General features: G+C 38.9%; 2 protein-coding genes across 2 annotated transcripts; one reads left to right on the plus strand and one right to left on the minus strand.

Annotated features, from left to right (window-relative positions):
* The first annotated feature begins 7,705 nt into the window (after nucleotides 1-7,705).
* On the plus strand, nucleotides 7,706-14,469 carry rbm28 (RNA binding motif protein 28). The gene is made up of 19 exons (XM_079465582.1): nucleotides 7,706-8,021; nucleotides 8,365-8,526; nucleotides 8,611-9,140; nucleotides 9,223-9,298; nucleotides 9,464-9,556; nucleotides 9,636-9,707; nucleotides 9,890-9,959; nucleotides 10,066-10,253; nucleotides 10,337-10,400; nucleotides 10,647-10,756; nucleotides 10,857-10,930; nucleotides 11,006-11,141; nucleotides 11,230-11,294; nucleotides 11,402-11,557; nucleotides 12,030-12,179; nucleotides 12,707-12,781; nucleotides 12,905-13,143; nucleotides 13,226-13,340; nucleotides 13,558-14,469. The coding sequence occupies exons 1-19, from the start codon at nucleotides 7,904-7,906 to the stop codon at nucleotides 13,693-13,695; spliced, it is 2,631 nt and encodes an 876-aa protein (XP_079321708.1). The 5' UTR covers nucleotides 7,706-7,903; the 3' UTR covers nucleotides 13,696-14,469.
* A 428-nt stretch (nucleotides 14,470-14,897) lies between these two features.
* On the minus strand, nucleotides 14,898-16,600 carry lepa (leptin a; the record flags this gene model as incomplete). The annotated part of the gene is made up of 3 exons (XM_079466003.1): nucleotides 14,898-15,266; nucleotides 15,364-15,538; nucleotides 16,563-16,600. 3 exons carry the CDS (start codon nucleotides 16,598-16,600, stop codon nucleotides 14,898-14,900), a joined length of 582 nt encoding a protein of 193 aa, XP_079322129.1.
* Nucleotides 16,601-16,845: the final 245 nt, after the last annotated feature.

The raw sequence follows: 16,845 nt of genomic DNA on the forward strand, positions 1-16,845 counted from the left end.
CGTACAAAAGTATACAAAAAAACACGTTGTACATCCAGTGCTCAACTGTACAGAATCGCTGCATCACACCCACTCACACAGACGCTTATATACACACTGCAGCTGTTCAAATATTGTGACATGTGATCTCAGCTGTGCACAAAGGGGCTTTTAAGGCATGAACTGAGGGACAAAAGCGAGAGAGAATAGGACAAGTCCACCATCACACTGCCCTCTATCATGGCAGAGAATAGTTTGCTTTGTCCAGCGTGCTGCATAGCAGTACACCAGAGTTCTCTCGGTTACTACATCACCATCAGACCTCCGACAGACACAAAAACACTGCTCTCGATCCATCGGCACAGGATTAGACACATAGCCTCAGTGTTGAATACACATGCCATGACATCAGTGCTTGAGTTAGACACAGGGAATGCTTAGAGATGGGACACGCCCTTCCTTTCAAATGCTCAGCCGTTGATTTGATACTGAAACTGGGATGAATTGGATGAATGTCATTCCTTACCAATAAAAAAGTACAGTACATTTATTTTTGACATGTTTACAATCTTACATTGCTGCGTGACATTTCTGATAAAGCAACTCCTGCACATACTTTTCGACATCAGCTATGTGCTTTTGTAACTTCCAAATGCCTCCCGAACGGATGTAATTGAGAAAATTCAATGCACATGTGAATAGCGCATACACTTCATGCTACACTAACTCAAAAACAGATGATGTTACGATATAAATATGCAGATACAGTATTAGTTAACACAGTCCAGTAGGTTTGTTAACAACACTTTGAGATTTCCCAGAGCTCAGATCTGTCTATACGGCAACATGAAAAGATATTTGTTTGATGTCTGAAGCTCACTTTCAATTTGTTTTGTTAGAACAATGTGAGCAAACAGCTCTTTTTGGCATTTGCAATTGTGCTGAAATAAAAATCGGTTTATTTTGGAAAATACAATCATTTCCATTCTTACAATTCGTGAAGTTATGACACAACTGGAAACAAAGTACCTTGTTAAAAAATAAGGTTCTTTTAGGGTTGGCCTTCATGAATAAACCTTTTTACATTTGCATGTAGCAAAAATTAGACGAATAAGTTAAAAAACGACAAGTCAAACATTAGAGGATGTACAGGTGCTGTGGATCAAAAACTAAAGTCGGCCTAAAGAAAGGATGTAAAGTTTTGTTTTAAGATAACAAGTGCACATAGATTTCATCATGTATAGCAAACACTGAAATATTTAATAAAAAATAAGATTTGTCCATTTGGATCTCACGGTGACTCAAACTTCAAACCATTTCATTGATCTGTATAGAAACCTTCTTGCATGCATAAAATTGCTTTCTATTGAAACTTTTTCCATAGCCTGAGGCTTTAAAGTGATTTCATTGGTTTGGTATAATGAGGTAAATTGATGAATAGATTATCCTTTGTGAATCACTCTTGGCTCATTGCTGTAAGAAACATCGGCCAAACATGCGGTTCTGTTCCAAGAAAATTTTCACAACTAGTGTGTACTCTCTCATACATTACAGACGTGTCTGCTTGACAAGCTGGGAAAATACTGACGGAACGATACAGAGAGGATATGTCATTTCCTGAAACAAAGTACACTTTTAATACCAGAGCACCTGCTGAGAGGGACCATATGCCAGCCAAACATCTTGTGTCCTTTTTAGAACAGCCAAATGACACAGCACACAATTTACACTATACTTCTAATACATATTACTTATTTGACAAATCATTAATTAAAGATGAAAAAATCTTGTTTCCCTTATAGACGTTCAATAAGAAATCCTAGTAAACCCAACCCAAAGTCATTCAATGTGTGATAGACCTAAGTGTTGTTTGCATACAAATGTAAATACCTAAGCGATGCATGCAAAAATCGCCACGGCGGTGCTATTATGTTGTGGAATGTTTGCCAGGGCGTTGCTATGCGGTTGCTAAAGTGCCCCGAGTCATTTGTAATGCATTACTATCTGGTCTGGGTGGTTTCTAAGGCATTGTTAGGGTTGCGTGCTGGAAAAAACAGCAATTTTGTGTATGCTGGTGTCCTCTGTCAGAGCACCCAAATCGTAGAGCTCCTGTTCAAATTCGGAATAACTGAGTACAAGCACAAGCTCACCTCAAACCCATAATTTAAAAACCCTAATCATGATGATTGTATATCACCCGATCGCACTTGGATTTGTGAACACTTAGCAGGATGCATAAAGATCTCAGAGTGGACTCGTATCCTGGCATGTATGGGGAGAGAAAAGATTGCGTATCTATGAGACCAAGGACCCTTCTTAATAATTTGTGTTTGTACTACAACAAGGAATGTGTTGCATAAAGCGTAAGGCCCGTCATGAACATGTGCATGCATGCATACAAAAAAGCAGGATTGGTTTGACAATGATGACAACACACACACACACACGAAACATGAGCTGGTGGAATCGCAAAGGAACAACTGTTTCGCAAATTCGATGCCCTTTAAAGCAGCCCTGCATCTACACCAGATGCAAACACACTCACCAGTTTTTTCGAAATTCAAAGAAATATTTCAATATGTATATTTTATTTAGGTAAGTGCTGGGTAAAATGAATGACTCACCGACTGTGAGTATAAGATTGTCAGAAAGTGTCTGGCACATAAACTTGTAAACATAATCTCTGATCACAGGTTTGATTCGCAGGATTCAAGTCTGTATTGTCTCTTTGGATAAAAGACCAGATCAAATGCGTGAATGTAACATGTTACTTTACCTCCACCATACATGTTGCACCAAAAAACAGCCAAAGGTCAACCGTTTGAGAAAATCAAAGATTAGCCTGTTAAAATTAGAAAAGTGAACCGGTGAAAATCACCAGCTGAAACAAAACAAATCGCCCAGCGCATACTGAGGGCTACAACCATCAGAGATGAATATTAGATCGCTTTTAAAACCAAGGATTATTCCACTGCTACCCCCGTAACAGATGGTCTAACCCTGCTGTATTTAAAGACTCATGTCTATCCATAAGGTAAACTGTAATGAGGGTACACTTTTTAAAACCTGCCTCTATAAATGTTAGAAAAAAAGGACTTGCCATGCCAAAACAACAACCCAAGAGTTATTCTACACAGGCTTAAAAGCACAGCTTTAGTATTTAATAACATATTCTCATGTATTCTGGTGCGCACATAGCAAGCTCTGCATCGTCCCACCAGGGACTGACGGCTGACAGCCCCAAGCACTAGTTCTGGAGCTGTCCTTGGCTGAGAAAGTGCTCACTGTTAAAGCCTTTCAATGTGGAATAAAGTATCTTGCCCAGACCCACCACTGCTATCCAACGTATACTGTACATACTGCCCAACCACAGAAACACAAGACCACCAAGCCTGTCGGTGAAAAAGAAAGAAAGAAAGAACAAATGAAGGAAAGAATCACTCTTAGCAGATGTAAATGATTTATACGTACAATCTGTTATTGCTTTAGATTCATGTGTGATTTTCTAGACATGTCTCAACAAGACAACGGTTTGACCAGATAAATCCCTTTCTGTGCCCTGAAACTGATCGTCCCTCTCCAAAGCTGTACGATTCCCTTTGCTCTGAAATGGGGGAGAAAATCCTCCTGCTAAATCAGAACATGAGCTTAAATCTAAGCCCGAGTTAAACCTCAAGTTAGATCCAGACTGAAACGCTTTATTGTTCGTAATCATACGCCGCAGACCAAACGTGTCTCTGAATTCTGTCCATGAGGGCTGTATGCCTTTACAGTGGCATCTCGGGCAGATCCACAAACAAAAGAATCAGTCCCACGGAATGATTAATGCTTCTGCGCTGTGGAGGATACAGCCACAGACGAGGTTACAGCGGGGTAATGGGGGATTTGAGAATGAGTGCTGACGTGAAGAAAGGCCTGTAGGCAGAGAATGAATTTACATCAATCTGGTGCAAAGATGAGGTTGAAATTGCCCACGTCAGCAAAGTGTCTGAAAGCACATTTTTACGGCACAGTCCAATCTCTTCACTTATGCCTTTCCACTAATGTTGTAATTTCAATTGTAGCAGACAGGAAACTCACATGCAGGGGTTTAATATCCACCATTTCAGACGTGGGAAAGTTAGTATTTAATTAACACAGAATATCTAATAAATATAATACAATTGACTTTTTTCAGGAGACACTTTATTCTGTAAAGTCTGATGTATTGGGCAATGTTGACTTGAATCATGGATTTTAATAGTCAAGGATCCTAAAGGGATAGTTCAAAATTCACATTGTTTAAAACCTGTATATGGAACACAAAACACAATATTTTGAGAAATGTATCAGTGGTTTTTTGTCCATGTAATGGAAGTCCAATGAGGGCCAATGTTGTTTGGTTACCATTCTTCAAAATATCTTCTTTTGTGTTCTGCAGAAGGAATAAAGTCACACATGCTTGTAATGACATGATGGTGAGTAAATGATGAAAGAAGTTTCATTTTTGGGTGAACTATCCCTTTAATAATCTCATTGGGACAATGAGCTCTATCATTTACAATATGGGATTCTAATGGTTGTCACAAAGACCAAGAAAAAAGACACTACAATGGGTTCAAATTAGTCATTTTTATAGCACATTGTGAGTGGTTAGCGACACTAATAGGGTACGCAGATTTGTCAGATGACCCATAATGCGACTGTGTAAACACCCACCCTCCCCCCAGTGTCCCAAGCACCCCCAGAGAGACCCTCCATATGTTCACTGTCCCGGGAAACGCCTAAGCAATAATGAACAATGATAGAAACAATGAACTATGATGCGCCTGTAATGTTTTCTTTGGTAATAATAATTTGGCAGTGCATTCTCGCTCTCACTCTCTGAAGAGTTTTGTACATTGAACAGATCTCTTTAAAGGTGCTGTTGTCATTTTTTGGAGGATCTATTGACAGATCAATATAATATACAGTACATATAGTGTATAAAGACCTTACATATTAAAGTGTTATGTTTTTAGTACCTTAGAATGAGATTTTTACTGCTACATGAAATTCGCCATGTTTTTACTGACCCAAGCAATGTCTTCCAACAAAATGCTTCGCCTGTAGTGGTGGGTTGATTCAGTCAGTGAAAAAAAATAATTTAAATTCATCGGCTAATCACATGATTCTGAACTCTCCCACTCAACGCACTGCCAACGTAAGCTCATACAATATCCCACTGTCCCTCTCTGCTATCGTCTGGCGAGGTAATTCTGTAAAACTGTACACACATACATACAGTATATACAGATCTTACTGCTGTCAGCGTCATGGACAGCTGTAGAGGGCTTCACACACACACACACACACACACACTTGAGGTGTTGTTTTTAGGAATGCAAAGCGTGATTGAATTGTATTTCATAACTCCCCCTCCTACACCGTTATCCTAAACCATTGAAACTGAAATAAAGAGGGAAATATTGGCGACCCATTTACAGGACACGGAGAATCTGCATCAGCATGGGAGCGTGTCACCCACATCCACGCAGTCTACTGAGATCTGACATACAAATCAAAACACAATCACTTACATTTACATTTATACAATCGAATTATACATGAATCAACATGCATGAACATGCTTTCCTCTAAGATCTGGTCATCATATTGGCTTGCAGTCACTCAATTTAATTTAATATAATGGGATTCATATAAAGAAAAAATCAGTGTTTAAGTCACTTCATTGTTATGTTAATAGTTCAAAAATATAAAGTTTTAAATAGAAATATAAATGTTTTACAATGAAAATCTTTAAATAAATAGCCTATGCTTGAATTATATTTCGATTACAAGAAAACCTAAAGGCTGGAATTTTCATTGTTTCCACAACATTTTATTTTCCTTGTATTGTGAAATGTTGTGAAAACCAGCCTCAGTTTTTCTACATTACATACACAAAGTACTATCTGCACCACAGCACCTTGATTTTGTGTCATTTCAGCCTGAAAAGACAAACTTATATAATATCATTAACCAGTGCAAATATTATTCCAGCACTTGCATGCCGCAGAGAGACTTGGATTTAAAAAGAACACGCAAAACACAATAAGCCCATTCACTGTCCAATGTCTTCTCTATATGCATCCTTTTCTCGAATAAATATCACAAACACACACGAAAAAGGATGTATTCTATTTGGTAAAAAAAAATAATACTTACAAGAGAATGTCTCGAGGTGTTATACTGAAGAAATCAAACAAATACACTCATCATCACACATATTCCAGTGTGACTGGGTCTATGCCTGACACTCTCTCTTTCTGTCTTCTAACTCTCTTTTGCCTATGACACAAAAACGCAGAACGCAGTAGTGAAAGAGGTTTTTCAGTAAGGTCAAATAAAAATAGGCTCTATTACCACCTCCTACACAGTGTTGTGTGTAAACACACTCGTCCTCTATATTAGAAATGCTCAAACCCCCAGAAGTCTTTTTATGAGCACTAAAGACATATTTTCTACAGTGTTGTTTGTCAATAAACAAACTACAGTTAGTTCAGATTGCAGCTGCCAGAATTCTAAACAGGTCCAGAAAATACGATCACATAACCCCAATGTTATCAACCCTTCACTGGCTACCCATTAAGTATCGTATTGACTTTAAAGTTCTTTTAATCACTTATAAAGCCTTAAAGGGTTTAGCCCCTACCTACATAACAGAGCTTCTATCACACTACAAGCCATCACGCTCTCTAAGATCTCAAAATGCAGGACTTTTGATAACACCTAGAATAACTAAATCCACCAAAGGGGGGTCGAGCTTTCTCATACGTAGCACTTAAACTCTTGAATAGCCTTCCTGATATTATTCGAGGATCAGACACACTCGCCCAATTTAAATCTAGATTAAAGACACATCTTTTCAGCCAAACATTCACTTAATGCAAAATATGCTGAATAAACCACCGGGAGACTGCTGACGTTAGATATTATTTACTAGGTGTTTATATAACAAGTTAAACTATTCATGTACTGTGTTTACCTTTTTTGTGTTTTCTTATTTTTCCCTGTAAAGCTGCTTTGGAACAATGCTAATTGTGAAAAGCGCTATATAAATAAAATTGAATTGAACTGAATTGGTATAAGCAAGCCAAACTAAGACATTTACTTTTTATATTTTTTGTAAATGATAACATTTTCCACTGGTACAATAGCTATCAAACATCTTTCTGCACATTTCTGTTAAAGGTGTAATTGGTGATATAGACTTATTCTACTTCTGGATACTTTAACAATTTAACTATTTCATGCAATGGATACCCTTGGATATCACGGGCGTTGTCTCCCTCTCGTGGCCACATACGGAAATACGTTTAAGCGACACGATTCACGAATGGAAATGCATCTGTAAAATGTATTTTAGACCTAAAATACAATTCGGTATGCATTTTATCGGAGTAGGTGCACGCCATAACACGTGTTTTTCCCAGTATACGTAATTACATTTTTAACTTATCTCTTACCGTTTCGGAGTAACTATCTTAAGCCAACCATAAGTCAAACAACCATTTGTCGCCAACAAGCTCCTCCATATATATGACGTAATTTAAATATGAAAAAAGGGAGAAGGGATAGAAAAACATGAACATGAAAAGTTCATGTTTAATTCAAATATTCGCATTAAAAAAGTCGACATTGGCCTCCAGGCCAGCAGGTGGCAGAGTTCCCACAAGTATGCAACGCGGTCCAACCAAAAGAAAATTCTCTTGACAACTTCCGTCACCGCTGAAACACGTGAGAAAACGTGCTGTTCGACATCAGCACTGTTTACAGTTATTGAGAGATCAGGATCAATGTGATTAATGTGAACTATATCGCAGTGTCTTACCTAAACTGTCAATATAAAATCGACCGTATTACAATCGTACGTAAAGGAGGAGATAGAAGCGGATCCGTTAAAATGCCTGCGCTGACTTTATTTGTCAAGTGGTTACCTGCTTCAGCCACCAATGAACATCTGGGTGAAGTATTTTCAGAAGTAGGACCGCTGAAGAATTCTTTCGTTGTTAAAGAAAAAGGTAAGATGCTGTTGCTCTGCGTCAGTGGTCTGTTTGGTTTAAAGCAGGGGTGCTCAGATCTGCACCTGCAGATTCAATGCCCAGTTAGCTATTTAAGACCCAGTTAGCTATTTTATTTGTTGTTCACCACTTTATATTTCAAATACATCCTTTTTAGATCCCACCAGTAGAACTCAACATATTACCAGTAAGTTAGACACACAGACCATTGTAGCTTCAATCGAACCCAATACAATTCCCTTGCTCCATCAGGATTTCGCTCAGGAAGATGTCACTTGTTGTGTTTTCTTAATGATCATTCGTTTTAAGACGAGCATAAATGCCTTGTTCATGCTGTCTCTAGGGTCTGAAAAATGTCGTGGCATTGGCTATGTTACATTCTCCATGGAAGACGATGCGCAGCGAGCTCTGAAAGAAGTCAAAGAGTACGACGGACATAAGATCTCTGTAGTCATAGCTAAGAAAAAGCCAGATAGTAAGAAAAGAAGGAGAATAAAAATAAAAGGTAAGATGCATATTATTTATTATATATGCTATATGTACCGTGTTTCGTTTGCATATAAAAAGGGAGCTTTATTAATCATTGCAGATTCAGCAGATGTAGAAATTCCAAAGGAACCGACAGGAGTTCCGAAGGAACCGTCAGGAATTCCGAAGGAACCGACAGGAGTTCCGAAGGGACCGACAGGAGTTCCGAAGGTACCGACAGGAGTTCCGAAGGTACCGACAGGAGTTCCGAAGGTACCGACAGGAGTTCCGAAGGTACCGACAGGAGTTCCGAAGGGACCGACAGGAGTTCCGAAGGTACCGACAGGAGTTCCGAAGGTACCGACAGGAGTTCCGAAGGTACGGACAGGAGTTCCGAAGGGACCGACAGGAGTTCCGAAGGTACCGACAGGAGTTCCGAAGGTACCGACAGGAGTTCCGAAGGTACCGACAGGAGTTCCGAAGGGACCGACAGGAGTTCCGAAGGGACCGACAGGAGTTCCGAAGGTACCGACAGGAGTTCAGGAACCAAGAGAAATTCCTAAGGAACCAGCAGGAACTCTACAAAAGTCTCAAGGCATAAGAAAAAATAAACTGAAGGCTAGGCTTATTATCAGAAACCTTAGTTTCAAGGTAAGCAATTTTATGTGTTCGATGTATAAATATCCAATGCATGTGGTATTGTCTCACGCACTGATTTGGTTTATGTACTCAGTGTACAGAAGATGATTTGAAGCAGATCTTCTCTGAGTTTGGTGTGGTGCACGAAGCAAACATTGCTTTAAAACCAGGTAAACCAAACCGTTTACAGCACTACACAACATACTAAACACTAGTGGTGTGGCTGAATTGCATAGGAACACTAGTTACACTTTTAAAAAATCCCCATATCTAGTTTTGCATTGTGCTGTTTTTATATTCCCTGCTGGATTGCTTATTGCAATATTTTTGTGCAGATGGGAAAATGCGAGGTTTTGCGTTTGTGCGGTTTCAGAACATGCCTCAGGCTGCTAAAGCTCTAGCAGCACTGAACATGAAGGAGATTAAAGGTGAGGCTTTTCTCACACTGCTCTTACAGTCTGAAAAAATCAGAAATGCAACAGAAAGTGATTTATTCCTCCCTCACAGGCAGACAGGTAGCTGTGGACTGGGCCATCTCAAAAGACAAGTACATCGCCACCCAAGCATTGTCATCAACTGGTAACTCGCACAGTATTTACGTTTTAATGGCATGTGAAAGAATTCATTATAATCATTCAACAATTCAGTCTCGGCACATTGACAAGGATGTGGTTGTTACCATCTTTGAAAGGGGCACTTTGTTGTTCAGATTTTGCAGTGACTGGTGGGGTAGTTTTGAGAAGATTTTTTGTGTTTTGCAGGAGCAAAAAAAGAAGTGACGGTGAAAACTGAGGATGCAGAGCCCAGTAATAAACAAGGTGCAAAGACAAAGTAAGCACAGAACCTTTTATGAATAATCTGATGATTCGGCTTCATAATGGCTTGAAATTGTGTATGGTCTTTAATAAGTGTTTAAAATGAGATTACTCTTGTTCAGGCCCACATTACATCAGAAGACCATAGACTCTGAATCAGAAGAGGATTCAGAGGAGGACGACGATGATGTAGATGAGCAGGACAGTGCTAAGGAAGAGGAAGAGGACAATGAACCTGATGAGATGGACAGTGACTCTGAAGACGACGATGATGACGAAGATTCTGAGTACAGCGATGAAGATAGAAATGGTAAGATTCATCTTTAAGTGTACTTGTGACTTCTTTCATAACATGTATGGAATGTGTACCACTTTGACAATATCTTATCTCAGCTCCTCCAAAGACGAAGATATCTCTTCCTTCTGATGTGAACGAGGGAAGAACAGTTTTCATCCGGTGAGAACATCTACAGAGAACTTGTATTTTCAGGACTATATTTAGCATGAATACGTTTTATTTTGACGTTTTTCTAAGGCTGCAATGACTGAAATAGTTCAAAAATATCAATTTTAGTTGTTTTGTTGTTGTTGGATGTTAGTTAGATCTACCAAAAGCCTTTAACAGTATTTGATTACAAATTAGTTTAAATTGGAAGTTATTTTGTAATCTGTCTAATCTTCCCCTAAACTGTGGTTCTGTCAGAAACATGTCTTTTGACACAGAAGAGGAGGATTTGGAAGAAGTTTTGCTGCAGTTTGGAGAAATGAATTATGTCAAAGTGGTGATGCATGCCAGCACTGGACACTCGAAAGGTAGTAGGTCACCCAAACCCTAGACAACATCCATTGCATCCTAGAAGTGATAACAGATGTGGGTTACTAACAAGCACGTCTGTTGTTCTTACTCTCTCAGGCTGTGCCTTTGCTCAGTTTAAAACTAAAGAAGCCACAGAGAAATGCATAGCTGCCGCTCAGAATGAGAATGAGGTGAGTCTTTTCTGCTACATTTACTATTGTCATGTGGTTTAAAGGTTGTATAACTGATCTGTGTTATTTGTCTAGTCTGGTGGCATAAGGCTCGATGGCAGGAAGGTTTATATTGTGTCCGCCGTGAGCAGAGATGACGCTGGAAAATTCAAGGACAAGAAGTTAAAAACACACTCAGGCACCAGGAACCTCTATCTCATCAGAGAGGGCTGTGAGTACAGCCAATCACAAAACACGCTCCTTGGTAAAGACAGGAAACCAAAAGAGACTTGATTTCATATGTGATTTCACTTTCACAGTGATTCGTCCTGAATCGAAAGCTGCAGAAGGGGTTTCAGAATCAGACATGGCCAAGAGGATAAGGGTAAACTAAGCAATGATGTATATTTCTGTGTGTTTGGCACAAACATTACATTTCGTAAACTGAATACATATTGTCTAGCTCTGACTAGCTCTGTTTTATGGTATTAGTTTCAGGACCTAAAAAGGAATAAGTTAAAGGATGTCAGCATGGTTGTGTCTAAAACACGGCTGTGTGTTCATAACCTGCCTAAAAGAGTCCAGCGACCTGCATTTCGCAAGATCTGCCTCAAGGCCGCCGGGGATAAAGGAGCTCACATCACTGAGGTAACACACCAACATGTTTTCTCTGTTTGAATCCGAGCAAACCAAAAGTCACATCGTATTCTATGAATTCTGTAAACGGCTAAGAACATATCTCACAATTTCGTCTAGTTGACACTAGAGGGCAGGACTATATAATCTGGTTATGATTTTGAGCTTTTGCTGTCTAATTTATTTATCATTTAGACTAGACTTTCAGGGACAGTTCACCTGAAGTAACACATGGCAAATCATATTTAAGGGATTTTGTTGAAACACCTATGAAAACTGAAATCAACACCGAAACACTTTTGTAAATATCGGCTTTTGGGGGATGGGTGTGGTCTGATTCAGTGGCTAATGTGAAATAAGTTACGACTTTTAACCGCTACGCTGCAAAACTCGAGATTTACAACTGAATATAACACTGCTATTAACTATTCAATGACTTAACACTGTTCTTGAATGGCTCTCTATGTCTTTGTCATTTTTGCAGTGCCATGTGATGTATGACAAGAAGCCTGTTCGAGGTCAGGTGATGGGTCAGTCTCTGGGATATGGTTTTGTGGAGTTCCAAGAGCACGAACACGCCCTCCAAGCCCTGCGTCACCTTAACAACAACCCTGACATATTTGGAGACCTAAAGGTTAGCCTGTGGCCATCTGAAGTGAACAAATGTTGTTGAAAATCCTGTGTCCTTGTGGAACTAATTCATGTTGCTCGCCTGGAGTATTGGGAGGAATGGGGCATATTTGATAACCTGTTTATTCTGTCAAAAATTAAAATAATTATTCTGCCTTTATTTCTAGAAGTATTTCAGCAATGTACAGGTTCTTAGCAATAGGGGACTTATTAAAGATGATTTAAGCTATAGGTTGCCGATGTGTAAACGTACAACACTTTGTTTCAGACTGGTTATTTATATCTTCTGTGCCAATTTCCCAGCAGTGGTCTTTCAGAGTTTTGCGAGAGAGGGACAAAGAAATGTACTTGAGAAAAAATGACACTACATCTCTGTCAGTCATGTCTTAAAAATACACATTCCTCTTGCACTCTTGGGATGTGTTTTGTATGCATCATCGTTTCCTCGCCACTTGTGACAAAGAGACATGGCTTCTTTCAATTGAGAATTTTTGCAATTTATCCATGCAATTTATGTGTGTTTCCCATCAGAGACCCATAGTTGAGTTTGCTCTTGAAGACACTCGAAAACTGAAACTCAAAGCCAAACGTCTAGAAAACAGCAAGGTGAGACTGGGTTTTTTTTTTTTGGGCCGGGTATCAGTGTGATGCGCTAATGTGCACAATTAAACGTTTCAAATGGAATTGCACACTTAAATAAAACTGAGTCACCGTTTTTCTTTTCCATAGAATCATGCTAAAAAAGACAGTTGCCATGAAGAAGGGAAGACAAAACAAAGTCCAGGAAAGAAGCGAAATAATTCAATACAAGCAGGAATTAGGGGTAATGTCGGCAAACAGGAGAAGGCCCAGGGCAGCAAGTACGCAGGCTTTATGACCAAACCTGAAGTAGAGCATATCGATCTGCCAGATGGCAAGAAACGACAGAAGGTTCTACCCATGCCTTCACACAGCGGCCCAAAGATCAGGTACAGCTAAACAGAGCCAACATATGATGTCACCAATTTAAACAAAACCTTAAACAACTAAATATGATCCTCTATTCCTCAGGAAACGTGATAAAGGAAAGCAGCCCGTACAACCCAAAAAATTAAAGAAGACACCCAGTAGGAAAGAGAGACATATGTCATCCTTTCTTGAGAAACCCAACCAGAACAAGAAACAGGTGAGCTGTAGTTCCTGTGGGTGTTTTCCTAAAGTGGGTGACTTGCTGTTTAAAAAAAACGTTTTTAAGATGAAGTCCACATCAGCAGTGTTTTAGATACCTTTGAAATAATCTCAGTCCAGTAAAGAATGACGCTATTGTAACAGTTGTTGCAGTCAGCTTTTGTGTCATTACAGGATTGGCATTGAACATTAAACATCCCTTAATTGTGTTTCAGAATGCCAAAACTGCAAAAAGAAAGATCAGGAACCGAGACGATGATCGCTTCGACAGTTTGGTGGAACAGTACAAAAAGAAACTTATGGGCAACTCAAACGCTGAGACGCAAGTTAAGAAAAGCAAATGGTTTAGCTGAGTGTGTGTGTGTGTGTGTGTGTTTGAGAGAGAGCGAATGTCTAAAACTGTTTAAAAACGATCAAAAGAGTTTCTTAATATTTGTTATAGTTTGGTTTCAGAAACACATTTCTGTAAGGAAACTCAAATATTTAACAGACTGTGTTTTGTTTCTTACCTTTCATGAACAGTTGTTATATTTTATTAAGAGAGATTCATGCTGTATAATGATGTTGTTCTATCATGTTTCTTTCAACATTGTGTCTACAAAGCCCTATGTCATAGGCTTGTGTCAATATTGACTTTGCCTGGACCTTTTTGCTATTATTATTTAACCCTTCAAAGTTGTATGGTGTCAGAATACCAACAAGCAAAATCTCTCTCATCTATATACCTGTGCACATAATGGTAAAAATGTATTAGTAGCGTTTACTTTTGTAAAGCGCCTTGTATAAAGTCCTCTGTTAAATGTAAACATAATAGTTAAACAATATCAAAAATCTGAGATACAACTAATTGTTTTATGCATCTATCAGGTTTCATTAAACAATGCTCACATATCATTAATGACTTACTGGTATACAAAATATTTTGAATTAAAAAAATGAAATATTTTTAAAACAAATATCTGTATGTCCTTCATACAAAAAACTGCTTTTGACACTTTTTGCTGAAAACGTTTGACCAGATTCTGTTTCTGGTGTTTGTGAAGTCTCTTTGATCTGATCTGATCTTTCAGACGGTGAAGTTGCACATCTACAATAAATTTTATACATCATTGTTAAAGATCTTTTTATTGGCCATGTGTCTGCAAAAAATACAATTGCGAAAAATATTAGTCACATAATACAAAACTATTAACAATATTCATTCAAAGTGCATAGTTGCGATGTCCCTGCTGGTGTTTCAGCAAGAGGTAAAGGTGGAACATGATCTGAGCCTCCCTGGAGACTCATGACGTGGCTCTTCTGGTAAACTGTGGCTAAACTGAGCATGCTGATGTCAGCATGCGTGAAACTTAATGACGTAATGTGCTCGAGGAATAGAGCGCTTGCCTCCATGTGGGCCGTCTTTCTTTAACAACAGGGATGAGCTTTAGGCATTACTTGCATCTCTTCATATGTATCAAAATGCTGCTTTGGTATATAAATATATAGTGATTTAAATAAATATAATAAATATTATTTAAGAATGCTACGATAATGGCAAACAGAGAGCGGTACTTCAACAGGTCTTCAACTGGTCCAGGCTGACAGTAAGGCGCTCCATGAATTTCTGTAGTCTGTCTAACGCCATATAGCCAACGGTGATGTGATGGGTGGCATTGTCTTTTAAAAACGCTTCCAATGACTTATCATTGGCCGTCTTTCTGAGCGGGCAACGCATCGAAGACATCCCGTTCTCCAGGTATCCCTGCAAAGTGGACACGTCAGTGTGCAACTGGCTCACGTGCCCCTTAGGAAGACTGCAAAGAACCTTCTGGAAGATGGTTAGTGTGTCCACTACGGACCCCAGCCCTTGGATGGGTTTATCGGCGGGAACCTCAGGGTAGAGCTCAGGATCCCCAATAAGAAGCTTGGGGGACAGGTTAAGCTGTGGAAGATGCCATTTAGTTTTTGTGACATTTCAAAATGTATTCTGTATGTCCATATAGAAGGGGGTATCACTATAAACTGAACACTACTTTTACCTTCTCGTTGTGTGCCCGGATTCTGGAGTTGATGGTCTCTGCCTGCAGTTTGACCATGTTTTTCAGGCTTTCCGAAGGGACTGGAATACTGCAACCCATACTGAGCATGCTCAAAATGCAAGCGTACACGAGAGCAGTATACATACTTTCAGTGTCGAGGTCTTTGCAGCAAAACCTGTTAAAATGTCAACATTTGAAAATTTGTTAGCAACAATCAGACAAGCATTTATTGCCAAAATCTAGAAAATATCAGTTGGGTTTGAGATTGTGTCTGAATTCAGATCAACTGAATAATAAATGATAACGTTTCAAAGACACATTTCTTTATAACATCTATAGTGGGGATTCATGACTATTTCACGATGCAGCACACAAATTCGTACACATTGTCCACCCCGTAAAGTATAATAAAACTAAATTGTTTGTATTTTCTATCTAAAAACTTAGATTCTTACGAAGAAATTAGTTTTCGTTTAAAACAAGCAAAAAGAAAAAAAAATTCTTAAGGACCTCAAGGAATTCAAGTTTGGCTTGTTTTAAGCAAACTTAATTCTTACGTTTTCTTTCATAAAACAAGACTAAATGTCTTAGTTCACTTTCCTTGTCAAATAAATGTGTAATAAAATATGTTTTAGATATTTGTGCTAGAAAACAAGACAAAAATGCTTCCTATGAAATTATTTTACATATTATACAGTTGAACTAGATGTATAACAGTCCCAGAGCCTCTCAATGGTCAGCCTGTCCTTCAAAATTATACAACTTTGTGAACAGTGGTCAATATTTTCCTTCAACTAGCTTCAATGAGCAAAGACTAAAAAACACTAGAAAAGATATAATATCATGTAGCCCACACAATGTTCACTTCACTAATTCTGACAGGCCTCTCCAGCCTGAGATATGAAGCTCATGAAAAGCATTCTTCTACATTTACAATTACAATATCTGAACAGCTGGCTCTGTCTCAATTTGGATTTCAATATCTGGTAAATTCCCCAAAAACATGTCGCTCTTTAATAAACACTGATTGCTTAACTCTCCAATCTTTTCCTCCCCTATATGACAAGTGTTTCTCTCTAGTATAAATGTAAAAGTGCATTAAATAACAAAACTTCAGATGAACACATGCAGCCTAGCTATGTGTAGTGATCTACAGAAGTGTAAGTTGCAGTGATGTGAAGAGAGAGAAGGGGACCTACCTTTGAGATGTGAAGACTGTGTCATGCCCAGGATCCATGAGTGGTCAGGCTTATATAGCTGATAGATGTTGACTCACGTATGAATCACCTCAGCCTTTCCTTGCCTGATTCCCCCGGTATGGAACAGAGGGGGGACGGCACCCCCGCTTGCCCCGTGAACACAATTCTATATCACATACACGCGTGCGCTGGAAATATCCATCATTGTAAAACATACAGTACATGTCATGTGATCACTCTGGACTTGTAGCCCATGAAGCACTTTTAAGGAACTTAAATGATG

Source organism: Barbatula barbatula (genome assembly GCF_947034865.1).
Source record: "Barbatula barbatula genome assembly, chromosome: 10".
Classification (NCBI taxonomy): Eukaryota; Metazoa; Chordata; class Actinopteri; order Cypriniformes; family Nemacheilidae; genus Barbatula; species Barbatula barbatula.

Coding starts and splice junctions, on each gene's coding strand:
- rbm28 (XM_079465582.1), top strand. CDS start 7,904: ATGCCTGCGCTGACTTTATTTGTCAAGTGGTTACCTGCTTCAGCCACC. Junction 8,527..8,610: donor AAGGAGAATAAAAATAAAAG/GTAAGATGCATA, acceptor TAATCATTGCAG/ATTCAGCAGATGTAGAAATT. Junction 11,295..11,401: donor ACATGGCCAAGAGGATAAGG/GTAAACTAAGCA, acceptor TTATGGTATTAG/TTTCAGGACCTAAAAAGGAA.